The 17972-nt window shown below is 51.8% G+C and overlaps 1 protein-coding gene across 1 annotated transcript in view; it reads left to right on the top strand.

The window, feature by feature from the left end:
- NR5A1 (nuclear receptor subfamily 5 group A member 1) overlaps positions 1-17972 on the top strand; it is a 35329-nt gene that overhangs the window by 3437 nt on the left and 13920 nt on the right. The window contains exons 2-4 of the mRNA XM_048512026.1: positions 2219-2334; positions 5132-5273; positions 7502-8148. Coding sequence (XP_048367983.1) covers positions 2233-2334; positions 5132-5273; positions 7502-8148 — 891 coding nt within the window. The 5' untranslated portion in view covers positions 2219-2232. The remainder of the gene's footprint in view (positions 1-2218; positions 2335-5131; positions 5274-7501; positions 8149-17972) is intronic.

The raw sequence follows: 17972 nt of genomic DNA, 5'->3' as shown, positions 1-17972 counted from the left end.
AATCAGACTTTGCAGAAAAGGCGGTCCCTCCCCGCGCAAGTCCTCGGGGGCGCAGCTGTTTCCAGGGCCACTGCCTGCCTGCCTGCCTGCCTGCCTGCCTGCCTGCCTGCCGCACCCTGGCCGGGGCTTAGGAAAGATTATTTCTCAGACATAGTTCCGAGTCGCGTTTCTCTCCTTCTCCGACAGCCCAAGCCCAACAGGGTCCCCCCTCCCTCCCACATTAATTATGACTACGAATTACCTCCCATCTCCAATAATTTGTTGAATAAATTAATTCTCCCCTACGGGCATCATTGCCATTTCGCGTTTAAGTTTATATGGCCGGATTTTGAAGGATTCCACAGCCCCTTCATCCCACCCTACCCACACACCTTAAAAATGCAAAATCAAATGTAAGAAAAACTGGCCCTTTTCATTGGTTGTTGTGGGCTTTCTGGGCTGTGTGGCCCTGGTCTGGTAGATCTTGTTCCTAACGACACAGTGTGTAACAGACTTCCCTCTGTGATGCACCTCTGAAGATGCCAGCCACAGATGCGAGCGAAACGTTAGGAACAAGATCCACCAGCACACACACACATATATATATATGCCAGCCCGTGGTGGTTTGTACACTGAAGGGCTCAGAGCGGTATACAAACAACAATAAAACATCAAAAATATAATAAAAGTTAAACACAGTTAAACAACTCAAATGGCAAGCTCTAGCTAAACTTCCCCAGGGGTTGCCCCATCCTACCCTTATATAGGGAATGGTGCACGTACACCCCCACCCCCACCCCCCCATCAGCGGCTATCTCCCCCCAAGGCCTGGTGTAAACGTCAGGAACAAGATCTACCAGACCACGGCCACACAGCCTGAAAAGATCACCCAACCAGTTGAGTCAGGCGGCGAAAGCCTTTGACAACACGTTGTCCCTGTGACATTGTTGCTTATGTATTCGTACCCTGAGCGCCCCATCCGCTCTCTGTGGGGGACCCACACACGCGCTGAGAGAGCCCCCAATCAAGAAAGCAACAATTCGGGGCTGTTGGGGGTATCCCGCCCGCCCTTGCAAAGATATGTCAGGATAGACCACCGTAGCCGGTGGGGCACATTTCACTCGCCAACAGTCCAGACCTGTCCTGCCGGGGGAGAAAAATATTCCCCCGGGAAACCTGACCGTGCCCTAAACTTCAGTGGCGTCCGAGGAGGAGGAAACGTGTTGCCGAACCTCTTGCATGAACGCGATTGCCCGGCGGGACTCCAGGAGGGGCCTGGGGCCTGATTCTGCCCCCCCCCCCTGCTCCTGCAGTGGGGCGTTGGGTGGGTAGGGGGAGGGCGGCCTCCGCAAGGGAGGTGGGTAGAATCCGGGTCTGGTTCGGTAGGGAGGGAGGCCGGGCTCAACCGTGTTCCGTGCGCAAGGCCCAATTCCGCCCCCTCCCTCCAACCGGAGTACAATATTACGCGGGGGGGGGGGGGGGCGCTGTATTCTCCGCTGAAAATCTGCAAGCCGTCTTTTAGGCACCTCCTAACTGCTTTAACCCTTTCGCGTGTGGTTTCCACGGCTCTAACGTAATCCAGGGCTGTTTTGTGTCTGTGTGTGTGGGGGGGAGTTGACGCCCCCCCCCCGAGCCGCCTTCCTGGAGGAGGGGGAGGAGCAGGAATGGGGCCTTCAGACGTGGCTGCTCCTTCTGCGGAGAACAGGGGGCGGCTGTCGAGGGGCTTTCATCCTGCACAAGACACGAGCCTGTAATTTCAAGTCTCTTCCCCCCCCCCCCCGAAATCCCGTACCATTTCTGTTCTTTCCCCAAAGGGGGTCTACTTGGCAGCCATCCGCCCCGTCGGGGCTTTGGGAAGAAAAAGCGCTCTGAAACCGGGTCCAAACTGGACTGGGCGGGGGAGGGGGCGTTTTATCCGCTTGGCATAACAGAGAGGGAGGAAAAAAACTTCTTTTCTACGGCTGGCTGGGGGGAGGGGGCTGGGAGGAGCGCTGCCCCATTGGGTGGGGGTCTGGATCCGAGGGTGGACGTGGCCCCACCCCACGTGAACCGGGACCTAAGTCAAGGGGCGCTTCCCTCCTTCCCCGGCTGGAGCCGCTCCGAGAGCCGGCCTCGCTATAAAGGCGGCCACCGCCGGCCGCGACGCCTCCCTCCCTCGCCTTGTCGGCCGGTCGGTCGGTCGGTCAGCGGGTCCGTCGGCTGGTTCTCAGGCGCTGCCCGGCTCTTCTCCTTCCCGCAGGCCCGGCGGAGGTGATGGACTATTCCTACGACCAGGACCTGGACGAGCTGTGTCCCGTCTGCGGGGACAAGGTCTCCGGCTATCATTACGGGCTGCTCACCTGCGAGAGCTGCAAGGTAAACGCCGCGGCCCCTCGACGGGGCGAGCAGAACCCGGAGCGAATCGGGCCTGTGGGGGGAGCAGGGCGGGGGGAGGCTGCTGCTGCTTGAGGGTCGGTCCAGGCCAGAATCCCACCGCCCAGCCCGACAGCCGCGCATACGACTGGCCGCCGTGGACGGACATTCACCCGGGAGCCCGGGCCTCTCCGGGGAGGGGGCGAGGAGAGGGCAGGGATCGAGACCCCGGCGCCTCCTGCCCAGCACCAGCAGCCCCAAAGGGGTTGAAAACGGGATGGGGGCTTTAGTGAAACGGAATAGCCCAGCACCAACCTTCAGGCTCCAGCCGGAGGCTAAAGCCCCGTTGCATTCGAAGGAGCTCACTTCGGAGTAAACCTGCGCCGCCTCGGTTGGGGCCGCCTCGACCAGAACCGCCGGGTGAATGACCAGAATCGCCGAGGAGGGTCGGAAGGGGGAAAAGCGGCCGCCCGTCCGCCCCGAGCCGCACCACCGCCGGCCTTGAGCATTCCTGCCGGGGGTGGGCGGCCGGCCGCGGGGCGGGGATCGATCCAGGTCAGGCGGGTCAGCGAGCGAAATTGGCGAGGGAGCGGGCGGAAGGCGAGCGGCGAGACCCCTTTGCAACCGCCCCACAAGGGGCCGCGGCCACTAAGACGAATTCCGGAGGAGCCTAAAGGAAGCTCCCCTGGTTCGTTCCCAATCGACGCGCGGGAATCCCCGCGCCCGCGGAACTGTTGGGCGCCGCTTTCCGGGGAGAAGGGCGCCCCCCCCCCCGCGGCTGCCCCGGAGCGCCTCGCCCAGACCTCGAGGCCTCTCCCCGGTGGGTTGCGCGGCTGCCAGCCGGTCTGGACGCTTCCAAGGTGCCGGGATCCGGCCCACCGCTCCGGAGCCGGGCGCCCCTCGATCCGCCGGCGTTTTTGGACGGCCCCGTGGCTCGCCTCTCCCTTCTTCGCCCCCCAACTCTTTGAGCCGACCTGGCCGGACGAGGATCCGCCTCCCCTCGTTTGCTCAGACGGGGTCGCGCATGTAGAAAGCGCCCATCCGGGTCCGGGGGCTCAAACCCGTTGGCGTTTCGGTTCGTTTGGGAACGATTCATCCGGCGGCCGCGTCCATTCGGCGCGAGGGTTCTGGCCCGAAAGAGGTGCGGAACCGCCGGGACGCTTCGCCCTTCCGAGCCACGGAGCCGGTCCGGAAAGGAGCGGGCCGAATTCGTTGAGGGCCCCGTTCGGCGCAAGCGGCTGCAGAATAAACCCCCCTCGGGAACTGGTTGAGCGGCGCCCCTCGGCTCCCCGCCTCCCTCCGCGGGCCGGGCGGGCTTCCTTCCAAGCGGATGCAGCGAGGAATAGTCCCGGGGGGAGGGAGTCGCCCCCGCCCCGATTTTGGGGAGCCCCTCCATTTCCCCAGGAGGGCTGGGCCGCGGGCAGAAGCTGCAGCGCCGCCGTCGCCGCCTGGTCCGGCGGGGCGAACCGAAAGTGGCCGCCGACTGTGCAGGCCGTTCGACTCGGGGGGGGGGGGGGAGTTGATAGCGGGGGGTACACCAAAGGGACTTGGGGATGTGCTAGTCCCGCGAGGGGGGGGACCGTGGTTAGGGTTCATCTGCCGGAGGTTCTGATCAGGCGCCAGGCCCAATTCGAGCCTGGGCGGGGGGGGGGGGACACTTCGCCAAGCCCTCCAGGGACAGACAGACCGGGATCCGTGGAGGGGGTCCCAGGGGCTTGTTTCGTTTTTACTGCCGGTGGGGGGGGGGGCAGAGGACCCCGCGCCAAACAACCCGCCGCACACTCCTGACGACTGCGCGCCAGTTGCCGGACAGGGGAGGCGGTGGCTCTACTTTGCACTTTCTCCAAAGGTGTACGCCTCCCTCCCCCAATCTTAATGGATGATTTATTAACCCCAAAATATTTCTCCAGCAAATAGGGACGCTGGGAAGCTGAGTCTCCCCAGCGGAAAGAGGGGGACAGATGGACTCTATAGGCTCCTGCCCCCCCCCCCCCCACTGCCTTTTGCATTAAACCTTCGTGCATATCAAAACATATCTCCAACCCCCCCCCCCTTTTTCAAGAATCAAGGATGGATACTGACTTGGGCACTCTGCATGTACTCAGAGGAACATCTACAATACCCTACTCCCAACTACTGTACATGAGAATGGGATACAGTGGTGCAGGGTTGAGGGAAAGGCACCCTCTGTGCATGCTCTGTGGTCCTCTTGATGGCCCGTTTACACTGTCTAGGATTCAGTCCCGGTACAGGGGCTCTAGACTGAATCCAAGCATACAACCCTAGTGTATGTTTTGAAGGATGCCACTCGTAGGAACAGAAAACAGGGATTCCTGGCATCCTGTGCCACCAACTTAGGGGCCTGAAACAGTTGACAACATCCCTGTGAGGTAGCTCAGCATCTCTGTAGGGTAGAAACTAGAGAGAAGCTACACAGAGAATTGTGGATGTGAGATTTGGGCTGATGGAGAAACCTCTGCTCAGCTCCCTGTCTTGGAAGCCACCCCTGTTCACTGAAAGGTGGCCTAAATGTCCGTATCTAAACCTGTCCCTCTTTCTGGAGCTGGCCCCAGAGGCCATGGAGATGGGCTGCAAAATTCTTGTGTCTCCCCCACCCTCCCATCAACGTCTGGGCACGTTTTAAGAGGGCAGCCATGCCCATTGGAGGCTCCTGAGCTGGTAGCTTCTGGTGGGTGAAACAGCTCTCCTTTTCCCCTTGATCACAGAGAAGCAGCAGCTGCAGGCCGGCAAGTAACGCCATGGGCTTAGGCATCTCTCTCTTTCTCCATCCTCTCTGCAGGGCTTCTTCAAGAGGACTGTGCAGAACAACAAGCATTACACCTGTACTGAGACGCAGAACTGCAAGATCGACAAGACGCAGCGCAAGAGGTGCCCCTACTGCCGCTTCCAGAAGTGCCTGACTGTGGGGATGAGACTTGAAGGTAAACTCAGGGCCACCTCTGGACCTGTGCCAGACTGTGCAAAGTGTCAGACTGAAGTGGTCTGTGATCCACAGGAGCTGGGGCCAAACAAACTGTGCCCCACATTTTCTGCCCAGGGAGAAATTTCCTGTGTAAAGGCATTCCATTGGCCCTACACATAATATTCAGAGCTTTCTCCTTTGCCTTTTGAGCTTGCTTAGTTAAAAAAACCAATTTCCCCCACACTGACCCAGAAAGCACCTTTTAAAACTTTTATTTCCTGCTTTGCAAGAACTCACACACGGCAAAACAAATAACTGGAGCCTTAAAGGGGTTTCACCCCAATGCTTGAAAACACCCAATCGATGTTCATGCTTTGTTTATGCTGGGCCGCTTCTTCTGCAGATTTTGCCTTGCTGTGAGAAGCACAAAGGTAGCTCTTACCTCTACCCAAATATCTCAGGCAAAACACAGGTGAAGAGCCATGGAAACAAGGAAGGGGGAACTGTGCACATTTGCTGCTGTTTGGAGGCAAACTAGAATGTTGATGTCAAATTATGCATCCAGGATTTCTTTTGCCTGGAGGAGGTTTCAATTTGACTCAGCTCTTTCTAAGCCTCAGCCCCAGAACCTGGTTTCATTTCGGGGCTCAGGTCAAGAACAGCACCCTAATGAAGAGAGCATGTGCAAAGCGAAAGAAGGAACTGCAGGACAGAGATCTGACATTCAGTACAGTTTAAACACCCCCTCACATACCTCCAGCTCCTATCCAGTTAGCTGTTAGAATTAAAAAATAATTAATTGGCATCAAAAGGAAGGGGAGGAGATGGCCAATAGAGGAGTCTGCTGAGGAGGGGCAGGAAGGATTCAGTTCTTTGGCCTCAAACAATGGAAAGTGAAAGCAAATTCCTAGGCTGAGGGGCAGTGCTTGCAGCCAGGGAGTCAGTTTATCCCGGTTGTGCCTCCACTGATTTCCCCCAGATTGGCTGGTCCTTGGAGAAAGCGATGGAAGGGCTCCTGGTTGTCTGCAAGTCAGAGCACAGGCCTATTCACAACATCTCTGTGAGGTAGAGCTTGAATGCCCCCACTCCACAGACATGAAATGAGCCTGAAAGAGGGTGGTGCCTATTCTAAGCAGGAGCTCCGAATTAATCCTGCACTGGAACCCAAACCTTCTCCCAATTCATTGCTCTCTCCTTTTCATCATTCAGCCTGGAGGTGGCTTTTTGTAGGGGAGAGTCCAATATGGTAATGGGGTGGGGGGGCTCCTGGGAAAGCACACCTGAGGTGCAGAGTTCCATACCCAGCTCGGCTCAGGAGAAGCCGTGTCTATTCTGGGATGTGGTTTGCAGTGGTCCAGTACAGCAGAACCTAAATGCAAGAGGGGAGGTAGCAGCAGCCCTGGCCAGAGTGGGCCTTGGGAGAGGCCTTTCTGTGCACAGTCTGCCCAGGAAGAAGGGGGAGGCGAAGCCAAGTCCTTGTTGCAGCAACTGGGCTTTTTCCCCCAGGTGGGAGTCTCGCTTGGCTGGTGGGCTGGGACTGTTTCTCACTTCCTCCCTCGGTCTTCTGCAGGGCTGGTCTTGGCGCTGGTGGGGGAGAGAGGCCTGGGATGGCTGGAGCCCTTCCCCCAAAGCGTCCCAAGCACCGAGTGGGGGCAGAACCTCCAGAGCGCTCTGCAGAGAAGCACCTGCTTCCCAGAGCCTGACACATTCTTGGGCTCATGGAAGAAAGAAGGCCGGCTTCGGCCAAGGCGGTCGCAGGGGCTGCAGGCTGGCCTGGATCCACAGGCCACCCTCTCCAACCCCCTTGCATTCTCCAGCCCTTTTCCTCCTCACTTGACACCCCCACCCACCCAGGTCTCCTGGGTCCAGAAATGGTTTGGGGTTGCTAGGCAACTTACAGGAGGATTCCCAACCAGCGCGTTGCCTAGCAACCTCCAGGCGCTTCCTTCCTCCACCCTTCCACAGGCCTGTCCGGTCTGACCCACCAGCTGCAGACATGGCTGGGGGGGAGGGGGGAGAGGAAACCAGGAGTCCCCCAGGGGATAGCGCCCCTGCTAATATGGCCAATTTACCATGCCAGCAGGGGCTGGTGGGAATTGTAGTCCATGAACATCTGAAGCGCCAGAGTTTGACACCTCTGGAGTAGAGGCACCAGGTAGCAGAGGCACCTGCGCATGTTGGCGGTGATGCTCCCGAGCCCTGCCGGGGTCCCGCACTGACGCCCCCTCCCTTTCTCCCTGCCCGCAGCCGTGCGCGCCGACCGCATGCGAGGCGGACGGAACAAGTTCGGGCCCATGTACAAGCGGGACCGCGCCCTGAAGCAGCAGAAGAAGGCGCTGATCCGGGCCAACGGCTTCAAGCTGGAGACCGCCTCCTCGCAGATCGTGTCGCCGGTGCAGGCGGACTACGGCCTCCCCGCCGCCCTGCACGGCGTGGCCCACCCGCCCTCCAAAGGCCTGCAGCCCACCGCCATGACGCCCGTCGACTACGAGCGCAGCCCCTACGGGACCCCCGCCGTGGGCGGCCCGCTGCCGGGCCACGCGTCGCTCTCGGCCTACCACTACCCGCCCTTCCCCAGCCGGGCTATCAAGTCCGAGTACCCGGACCACTACGCGCACCCGCACGAGGCCGCCCCGGCCTACGCCTACCCGGAGGCCTACCCCAGCAGCTCGCCCGCGGCGCCCGACGTGCCCGAGGTGATGGTGAAGCTGCTGCAGCTCGAGCCGGACGAGGCGCAGGTCAAGGGCCGCATCCTGGCCTGCCTGCAGCAGGAGCAGGCCAAGGGCCGCCACGACAAGCTCAGCCCCTTCGGCCTCCTGTGCAAGATGGCCGACCAGACCCTCTTCGCCATCGTCGAGTGGGCCCGCAGCTGCCTCTTCTTCAAAGAGCTGGAGGTAAGGCGCGCCCAGGCGGCAAGCACGGCCTAGCGGGGGCGGGGGCAGAACGGGCGAGGGGCGCCTGGGCACGTGCAGAGCGCCACCTGGGCATTCCTCCGGCCCTTCTTGTCCGGGAAGCCGAGCGGGCAGGTCAGGATCGGGTGCGTTTTATGTCTCGATTCATTTCTGAACCTGCACGTCTTCGCTTCCCGGGCCAGCTTCGGTCAATAAACAGGCCGCTCGGGGCCGGGGGCCCTCGGGCAGCGGGATCCATTGAACGCTTCTTCCCCGAGGGGCTCGAGGTGCTGACCCCGTCGGTGGCACTGAAAGCGCGCAAGAGTCACGGTGCCGACGCGCGCGCCAGCCTTGCAACGCTTGGTCGTCGAACGGGACTGTCTGGTTGCCCTATCGGCTGGTAGGCATGACTGGGGGGGGGGGGTGGGCTTGGCACGTCCCTCGTGCCCCTCCCGCCCTTTCTGCCGCAGAAGAGGCGCCCCTTCCGGGTTGCTGGGATTGCAGCGTTCCGGCTGTGCCAAAGCGCCACGTGCAAGCATTGCGCCAAGATGAGAAGGGGGTGGTGGTTGGTTGGCCAGTGGATGTGATGGGGCAGGAGCAGGGGGGCAAGCCGGGCCGGGGGAACTTCCCGGTGTCAGATCTGAATATTCAGACGATGAGCGTAAAGAGGGGACCACTGACTTGTTTGGCACCCTTCCCTCCACCCTTGGGAACGACGGGTGAACTGTTTCATATTAGAATATTGTTCGATATCTTGTTTGATATTAGCATATTGGACGGGCGTTCGGCCTCATTTAGCAGGGCTCTCCTTAAGAACACAAATTCCCCATTGTATTTTTAAGTTGGTCCAACCAAATGACAACAGTGCAAGCTTTTGAGGTCACCAGAACTCTAGTTCAGGCAATAATATTGGTTAAAAATGATTTGGGGTGGGACATAGTTCTAAGCGGTGTTAAAGCCTGCATTGTCTGCCAGATGCAGAGCTGATTCAAATGGTTTCAAGTTATTGCAAGCCAAGAGGCAATGAATTGAATAAAGTTCTTAACTGAACAAGTCCAGCAAATGTCTCTGATCTCTCCCTAAACCAATGAGACTCAATGTCCCTTTTTGGAAGAGAGACTACGAATCACTTAGCCTTAGCCGTCATTGTATTAACCCAGAGCCTATGCAATGGACAAGAGCATTGGTTGATTCCAGTCCTTTCTCTGCCACAGTCTCATTCATCTGTCCTTGAGCGAGGTGCTTTCTCTTGCTGGTGTTTCAGGTGTGAATTCAGTCTGAGCATCTGGGGATTATCCAACGCCACTCATGGACCCATATGAAGCTACAGCCAAGCGAAATTACAGTATTTGTTATCTCCTCAGGAAAACGTGATGGGTGGGTTTCCCAATATCCTGTGCAGGCTTTTGATTTCTTAGAACAGCTGAGTTTTCTTTTTGGTAGTGGTATGGTAATTTAATTTATATACCGCCCTCCCCCGAAGGGCTCAGGGCGGTGTACAACAAACATGATACAAGCAACAATAAGTAGTATTACAGGATATCAAAACATCAGCAATCATGATATAACAATACAACATTAATAAGCATAGCAACAATAATCAGATATCAGGCCACAACAACAATAAACAATATTTCAAAATATCAATAATCAAAATATAATCAATATAATAACATTTCATAACAACAATATAGTAACGTATCATAGTAGCCTTATAACAACATAATAACATAATAGCAACATAATATGATAACAGCAAAAAGCAAGAAAGTGACATTAACAATGTAAATAAACTCAGGTGACGACTTTCCATAATATAGTCAAATTACAAAATACCCCTAGGACTAAACTTCTTTGTAGTTCATTGCAGTGTCAGTATAATAAACTAATAACTAATCAAAAACAGCATCTCATTGCTCCTATACCTATATGCTCCCATCTATATGCTTCCTTGCACCATAAAAGACAGCAACCCACATGCACATTAAATGGGTTAAATGAACTCTCTCGCCAGTGTGGCTTTTACAGCTTCCCAGTAAAACTGTTAGCTTTGTATAAAAGTGCCACACTAGCAATTGATGGGCAGAACTCATTTGAGCCAAGGCTGAGTGCGCTCTGAGAAATGGGCAGAGGGGTTGCCTGGAGATGCTGGTTTCTCTTGGAGCCAGGTGTTGGTGTGCCTCCCTTCATGGTTGGCTCGACTCCATATCCCCGGCTCTTAATTCAGGCCAATTCTGTGCTGAAGGTGCATCAATTGTCCACCCTAGCAGTCTGTGGAATTTTATGTCTAGTTTGGAGATACTCTTCTTGTGCTTTCCATACCGTGTGAGCAAAGGGCATAATTTAGTTAGAGCAGCTGTCAGTGTTTCGGTGCAGTATCTGTAGTATTAAGGCTCAGCTCTTGAACATTCAAAATTGCAGCTTGCAGCACATATCCAATAAAATTGCGATTAAAATAAACAAAGCTGAGAACTATAGACAATCACAGAATTTTTTAAAAATTCAGTTCAAAAACCCAGTACAAAAATAGCTGCATAAGTCAAGCTCAATAATTTTCCTCTTCCTTAGCTTCCTAGACCTGAATCATCTAAGAATTCCTCATAGAAAGACCAACATCCAAATGGTCAAAAAAAGAGAGAAAGTAATCTAGCATCAGACAATTGAAACCTATTGATGAGATGTCACACCCCAGAGTCCTGTTGGAATAACGCCACTTCATGTCACTTAGTAAATCTTGTTGGAGATGGCGTTCTATACACCTTCTCCGGCAAGGCATATTCCACAAACTAGGAGCAATTACAGAGAAGGACGTGACTCTAACAGAAGACAGATAAGCCTCCTGAAAAGAGGGAAACGCTAACAGATGACATTGTGCCAATCTTAGCTGGTGTGTGGGCTTATATCAGGCAAGATGGTCCTTCAAGTATTATGGATTTTGTCTAATAGCTCTTGTTAAAGATGACAGCAGCTTGTGCCATTTCCAGACTCTGGTGATTTTATTTTACTGGGATGCATGCTCGTAAACCTGCATTCTTTTTTTGAACGATAATTGGTTCCTATCAAGTTTGGGGCAAAATGCTTGGTTGTCCAGAAAACACAAAAAAGCAAATTAAAAATTTATTTTTGCTCATCCTTAATTGCTGGTAAGAATGTTTTGAAGAATGATACATCCAAATTTGGGAGGACATGTGCTCTCTCCTTCAGAGTTAAAAATCCTGTAATACCAGATTTTTCCAACTGAGTGTCTGATATTCATGTTTACTAGTTGTTTCTGGAAGATTGTAGGCTGTCATCGATAATTTAAAAAATGACAGGACAGATGAGGTTCCTCTTCAGTGAGTGAAAGACAGCTAAGGGCCACTAAAATAATCTCTGGGGCCAGAAACTGAACTTCGAGGTTCACATAGTTATATCTCAGATATAGCCTGAATTGCTGTGAGAATTTGGAAAACTCTCACTATTTTTTTCTTACCTGTCCAGTGTTCACACATGTAGTAGAAGTTTGGAAGTGCTATGTGGAGGAGAGGGCAGAGTAGGACATTAGCTGAAGAGAAGGATGTTTTGTGGAAAAGAGGTGACAGAGGAAGGTATGGAACTGAGGTAAGAAAATGAAAGGACGGTGGGTGATGTGAGTGGACTTATGGGGCAAGGGAGTTAAGGAACAATGGACATTTGGATAGACCTTGGAAGCCTTGTTGAAGAGCTAGAGTGGCATGCAAAAGGTCCTGTGTGGGGCTGAGGAATTGTTGTGCATGCTGATTAGGGTGATTCCTGATATCTGGTGGTGATCCTATTCTTATCCAAGCTGTATGAGGCAAGGATTTCATGTTATTTATTTACAACATTTATATCCTGCCTTTCTGCTCAGTCAGGATCACAAGGGAAGCTAAGGATGAAAGTTGTCCTGGACAAGAGACTGTGGACAATCTGGCCGTTTCAGAGGGGCTCACTTGGTGCTCTTTTTTCTGATGACCCTGCCGGATTGCTCTTTGCCCCAGCAGCCTCTCCCCATCCCTAAATTCAGCAGTGGCACCAGACTTCCAGGGGGATCTTGACAAGTCCCCTTTGATCCCACCTATAACTGCTGGGGCTCTATTGTAAAGGACAAGGGAGGAAGAACAAGCTGAACAGCCGGGGTCTAATTGGCCTCTTGACATTGGTTCCCATGTAATATTTTGCCCCCACGAGCCTTAGGGCAGCCAGATTGGAAACAAATTTAACTTCCCAGATATATCGTTTCATTTAAGGGCTAGTAATTCTGTCAGTCCCAGGCTGACAAACGTGAGCCTGCCTGCCAATCTGCTGGCAAGAATGATGCACTGGAGTTCCTCTGGTGTCACCCGCCTGAGAGTTACAGGCTCCGCTGGCCTTCGGAGGCAAGACTAATAACGCAGCCTGGCCAGAGGGGGATTTGGGGGGCCGCTTGTTTATGGAGGGAGGTGTGTGGAGAGGGCAGGCGAGCTGAGGGGAATAGGTCAGAGCTGACACCCATAAATACCAACTCTAAGTGAGTAGAGATGAGATGTGTCAAGGCTCTGGGGAAGATTTGCGGGCAAGAAAAGTCTGGGCAGGGAGGTGAAATAAGATTGCCTGCTTAGGCTACATTGCTTTTCAGCTGTAATACCTTAACATATATAGTTAATTACATAAAAACAGATGCTCCGGGGCAACGCAGTAAGGGATGACTGTCATGCTGGAGAGGATAAACTGATTGTTCAGGTTGCTCCATTCTGAGTGCCTTATTCCCCCCCAAAATGTGAAGGGAGAGCTCTTTGTAATAACTCCGCTCCTTTGCATGTTAATATCAAAATCCTGTTATCGGTTGAATTGCAAGTTTCACACTCTCAAACCAACTGTGGATTACGACAAACATTCAGCCAGGTTGCCTTGAACCACGAGAAAAACTGGGGTATAATAAACGTTTAAACAAACAAATAACTAAAACTGAGCTCACAAAAAAAAAATCAGTGCGGAAATCACAAGCCCAACCCGAATGAAAGTATCTTGCTGCAGTCTGCTAGACATTTATTATTATATAATGGAAGCGGATCTTTTGGCAGGGACCACCAAGAGCACACTTGGGCTGTGCAGGGGAGAGCGCTGCATTCAAAGCACAAGCCCAGGCACAGCTGGAGAAACCAAGGGAGGGACCACAAAGGTGTCTTGTGTGGGTGACTGGTGCTCTTGGTAAGGATTTATAGAAGGCGGGAACAGATGTGACTGGAACAGGAGAAAAGGAAAAATGGTTAGCAAAGGGATTCTGAAATAACTAGAAACAAGTCAGCAAGAGATCGCAGGAGCCTCTCAACTAGGTTTCCATCTCTGGGTTGGGAAATAGCTGGAGATTTTGGAGGTGGAATCTGAGGAAGGTGGGGTTTGGGTGGGGAGGGATATCAGTGGGGTATAATAATGCCACAGACTCAGCCATTTTCTCCAAGGGAATTGATCTGTCACCTGGAGATCAATTGTAATCCCGAGTGATCTCCAGCAACAACCTGAATTTGGCAACCCTACACTCAACCAAGAGGAGCCCAGAGCTGCTCCAGCGTTGAATTTAGACACCAGTCTTTTCAATCTATGCTTACTGTAAACGGGCAGATTAACTGCAGCATTTGTTATCACTGACAATTGTCTTAGCTGAATTCCTGTCACTGCTCTCTTTCTCTTTAAATGGATTCAGTGGGCTATGTGATGATGTTTGTATGTCATTTATGCCTCATCTTTCTCACTGGGACTCAAGATGAAATATAAAAATTCAATCAGAGAATGTAAAACTTCAAATAAACAGGGCAAAAAGACTGGGCTTCCAGAATTTTTAAAAAAGCAATGCTAATGGAAAACCATCGAACACATAGCTGATCATTAGCAATGCAGAAAGATGCTAACAAATGTAGAAGATGCTAGCGGTTGGCCCAGAAATTATGCCAGAAAGATACCACTGTAGCAAAGGCAAACTGCATCAAGTTACCCAGCATGCACTGCAAGCCTGATGCGATTTCCTGGCTTGGGCAACTGTTTCCTGAGAACGCAGTGACTAGTTCCTTTTCCCTGCAGCTCCCATCATCCTGCCTGCAGCCGGTTTTTGATCTGGGTCATCATGACCCCAATTTCTGATTTGGTGCCAGAGTATTTTTGGCTGCTGCTGTCACCACATGGAGAAATGGCTTCTGGCCTGACGTTTCCATTCTGGTAGCCAACCAGGTTGTCTCTTTCTCAGTAAACTGAAGCTTGTTAGGAGGAGCAAAGAGCATCCTGGGAGGAGCTGTTGCTTTCTGGCAAAGTTCAGTTCTCAGGCTGTGTGAGGGCCACACTCTGAATCAGGAATGGTTTCTTTGCTGTATTAGTAGCTTTGCTCAATTGTTTTGTAACTGATCTTCAAAACAGTCAGTCCCTGACGGCTGCTTCGCTGGCTTTGTAAAAATTCCAAGCTCAGCTGAGATAAATGTGCAACTATACAATGGGCTTCTCTCATGATGAAGATTGTTTGACTTCTGTGGCCTGGACATCTCTCCCCAGGTTTGGTCCTAGATCTTCAGCCAGAAGAGTTCCTACCATTGTAGCATTTGGGGGCGATGATTATGCTAATTCTGCAAAGCCCAGCCATAGGCTCCTACATAGTTTCTACCTCTCCCACGTTCTCACCTGTGTTTTAAGGATGGTTTATGAGAAGAGTTCTCCTTGCCTTCTCAGGAATAGCTGGTGAAGGAACTGGTATGAAGGTCAGATGTGAGACAGGGCACCAAACACATTGGGTGTAGCTTAGTTGAGAGCCAGAAAAGTGTAGTGGTTAGTGTCAGACTAGCATCTGGGAGACACAGATTTGAATCCCCACTGGGCCATGGAAGGATGCACCTAGGGCCAACCACATGCTCTCAGTCCAACCTATCTCATAGGGTTGTTGTGATTGTAAAACAGACACCACCACCACCCCACCACCCGGCCTAACAGGTGCTATTAGGTTCTGTTTCTTGCTTACTGGCTCTGCCCTCTGATCTGCCCGGTGCTACCTCTTAGCAGCCTTCTCCAACAGTTTTTGGGGCCTGAATCTTAGAATATCTAGCAGCCTTTAATGGAGAAAGGACAACTGTTTGAAAGTATAACTTATGAACTGGAACATCTACCAAAGATGTGGACACAGTCATTGGCTTTGTGGGGATTTCCACAAATGCTTGGGGAATAGGTATGTTGTGAATGGCAGGCATAACTCGCAGTGCAGAGGTGGGATCCCACTTGTTGGGGAGCACTCAGTGAGGGGGGCTGTTGGCTTCATATGTTACTGGGGAATTTCCCAGAAGTCTGTCTGGCCACAGGATGCTGTACTAGATAGACATTTGTTCTCATCTGTCAGGACTCTTTTTAAGGTGTGTTTATGTAGTAGTTTGAAGCTACCAGATAAACCTCAGTTGTACTGGGAGCAAAAATAATTAAAATATGATTTAAAAAATTATTTCAGGTAGCAAAAATCTTACTTTTAACCATACACGTTGCAATACTTCAAATGGGCTCGGAGACCCAGGGAGCTGCAAGCCCATGTGATGATGAGCTGACAGCTAGGCAATAGGCAATTAAGCCATTGCTGTTTTCTTGACTGTCTTGCGGGAAGGTGGAGCCCATCATGTGGCATGTAGAGGGGCTGGGCTGTTATTGACACCTTCAACTTGTGAATTATTTTTATTGTTCTCTCTTGGTCTTGATCTCTCCCTTCTCGATTGCTAAGGTGACACCTCCAGTCTTCACCAAATAATTGTGTCCCCTCTCTCCAGTTGTTGCATTTGTAGCCCTATAAATGGGCAAATTCATCTTGACTTTTTAGTGCAGCGCATGTACACAACCAAACAGTGCCAGCCATAGTCTGACACGAAGTTACTTGAAGGTAATGTCTTTCCTAGCTTGGTGATGAGAAAGGCAATTTCTGCCTGTGAGGTGGCTTCTAAAAGTTTAGGAACAGTGCAAGTAGCTGGTAACCCATTTCTGTGATCCAAGTTCAGCTCTGTGTTTGCACCAGTTGAGCGAAGCAGGTCTGGTTCTTTGTGCAAAGCTATAGGGAGAAAGCTCAGTTGCCAGCATGCTGACCCAAGCAAAGGATTTCATTGTGCACCCTTTGCTTTTCTCTTCACATCCAGGCTGTACAGTCATGCCTGGGAGTGTGAAAAATACTGCTTTGAGGCAATTTCCTTAACAGTCTAAAGACAGCTTGCTATTGTTCTGCAAAGTAAACCTGATAAAGGTATGATCTCCCTTAGTCCTGCACCACAGTTATTCTCAAAGTTTGTACATCTTATGTTGTCGTTTTTGAGCAGTTGTGTACGGTGGGGAGAGAACTCCTGCACCAGCCAGTGCTTACAGTCACTGACCCTGTTATTCCAGGCCTCTAACCAATTTGCACCTCTAAATAGTGACTCTGGGCCACCAGTCATTGTTAGAGATGGCTTGTGATGACAGCTTATGCCCTTCCTTCTGGGAATTGGGGCTGCTGAGATCATTGGTCACTTTCTTCCCCTTAACGTGAAGCTCAGCATTTTTTTTTGTTTTCCTGCAAGGTGTAGGTTGAGCAAAGAGCAATTATGTCCGCTCTGCTTATAGCTATCCATCAAGCCCATTCTGTGGATTATCATCCGTTAAATCTCCTTGTGAGGTCTTTCAAGAGGGCCACAGAAGCAGTAGTAAAATTCACGAAAACACTATGATCAAGTCCTAAAACCATCCTGAGTGCATTCAGATCTAGGACTGATGTTGATAGTGGCCTTATTAATATTTTACTTAACTTTCAAGATGTATTAGTTCTGTCCTTGTATGTAGCTCTTTCAATTTGAAATGTGTGCATCAACTTATCATATGTTACTGAATGTCTGTATTAGGCCTAGCCTGAATAAGGCCAAGAACTCATTGCACTTTATGAATATTGAGAATAACCAACCTCAGCTTCATACAAGAAAGATGCTTTCTATAATCGCTAGGGAGCTAATACCCCGTTTCCCTGAAAATAAGACCTACCCTGAAAATAAGCCCTAGCATGTATTTTTAGGATTTTTGGAGGATGCTTGAAATATAAACCCTACTCCAAAAATCAGCCCTAGTTACAGATTCCCCAGGCACAGCTGATCTGGTCACGTGGGGGGCGCAAAAAATAAGGCATCCCCTGAAAATAAGCCCTAACACATCTTTTGGAGCAAAAATTAATATAAGGCCCTTATATTTGGGGAAACATGGGTAGCTTGTGGCGTAGTGACTAAGAGCAGATGCACTCTGATCTGGAGGAACTGGGTTTGATTCCCAGCTCTGCTGCTTGAGTTGTGGAGGCTTATCTGAGGAATTCAGATTAGCCTGTACACTCCCACACATGCCAGCTGGGTGACCTTGGGCTAGTCACAGCTTTTCGGAGCTCTCTCAGCCCCACCTACCTCCTCCTCCTCTTCCTCCTCCTCCTCCTCCTCCTCCTCCTCCTCCTCCTTCTTCTTCTTCTTCTTCTTGTGTCACCACACTAGCCATGGGATGGTCATTACTTCCTGCTCTATTCACTACTATCAGGATTGTGAACAGAATTCAGGAAAGACAGTGCTCTTAAAAGGTAATCTGGTTCATACCTCTTCAAGACAGCAAGGGCGCCTTTCTGGATTTTCTTGGATCTTCTGCCAAGGAGTACATAATCCCTTGGTCTTGATCTCTAAGTGGTTCCCTGCTCCCATCTAGCCTCCAGGTTTTCCTGCAACCATTTTCCAGGTTGAGAGAAAGCGCTTGATAAGCCAGCTCTGTTGGGGAGCTCTAATGTTTTTGACATCTTTAAAGCAGTCCCTTTTCTTTACACCTTCAAGAGTGAAGGCTTACTG

This window comes from Sphaerodactylus townsendi, linkage group LG12 (assembly GCF_021028975.2).
Source record: "Sphaerodactylus townsendi isolate TG3544 linkage group LG12, MPM_Stown_v2.3, whole genome shotgun sequence".
Taxonomy (NCBI): Eukaryota; Metazoa; Chordata; class Lepidosauria; order Squamata; family Sphaerodactylidae; genus Sphaerodactylus; species Sphaerodactylus townsendi.
The sequence above is the reverse complement of the archived record's forward strand: the minus strand, read 5'-3'. Positions and strand labels throughout refer to the sequence as shown.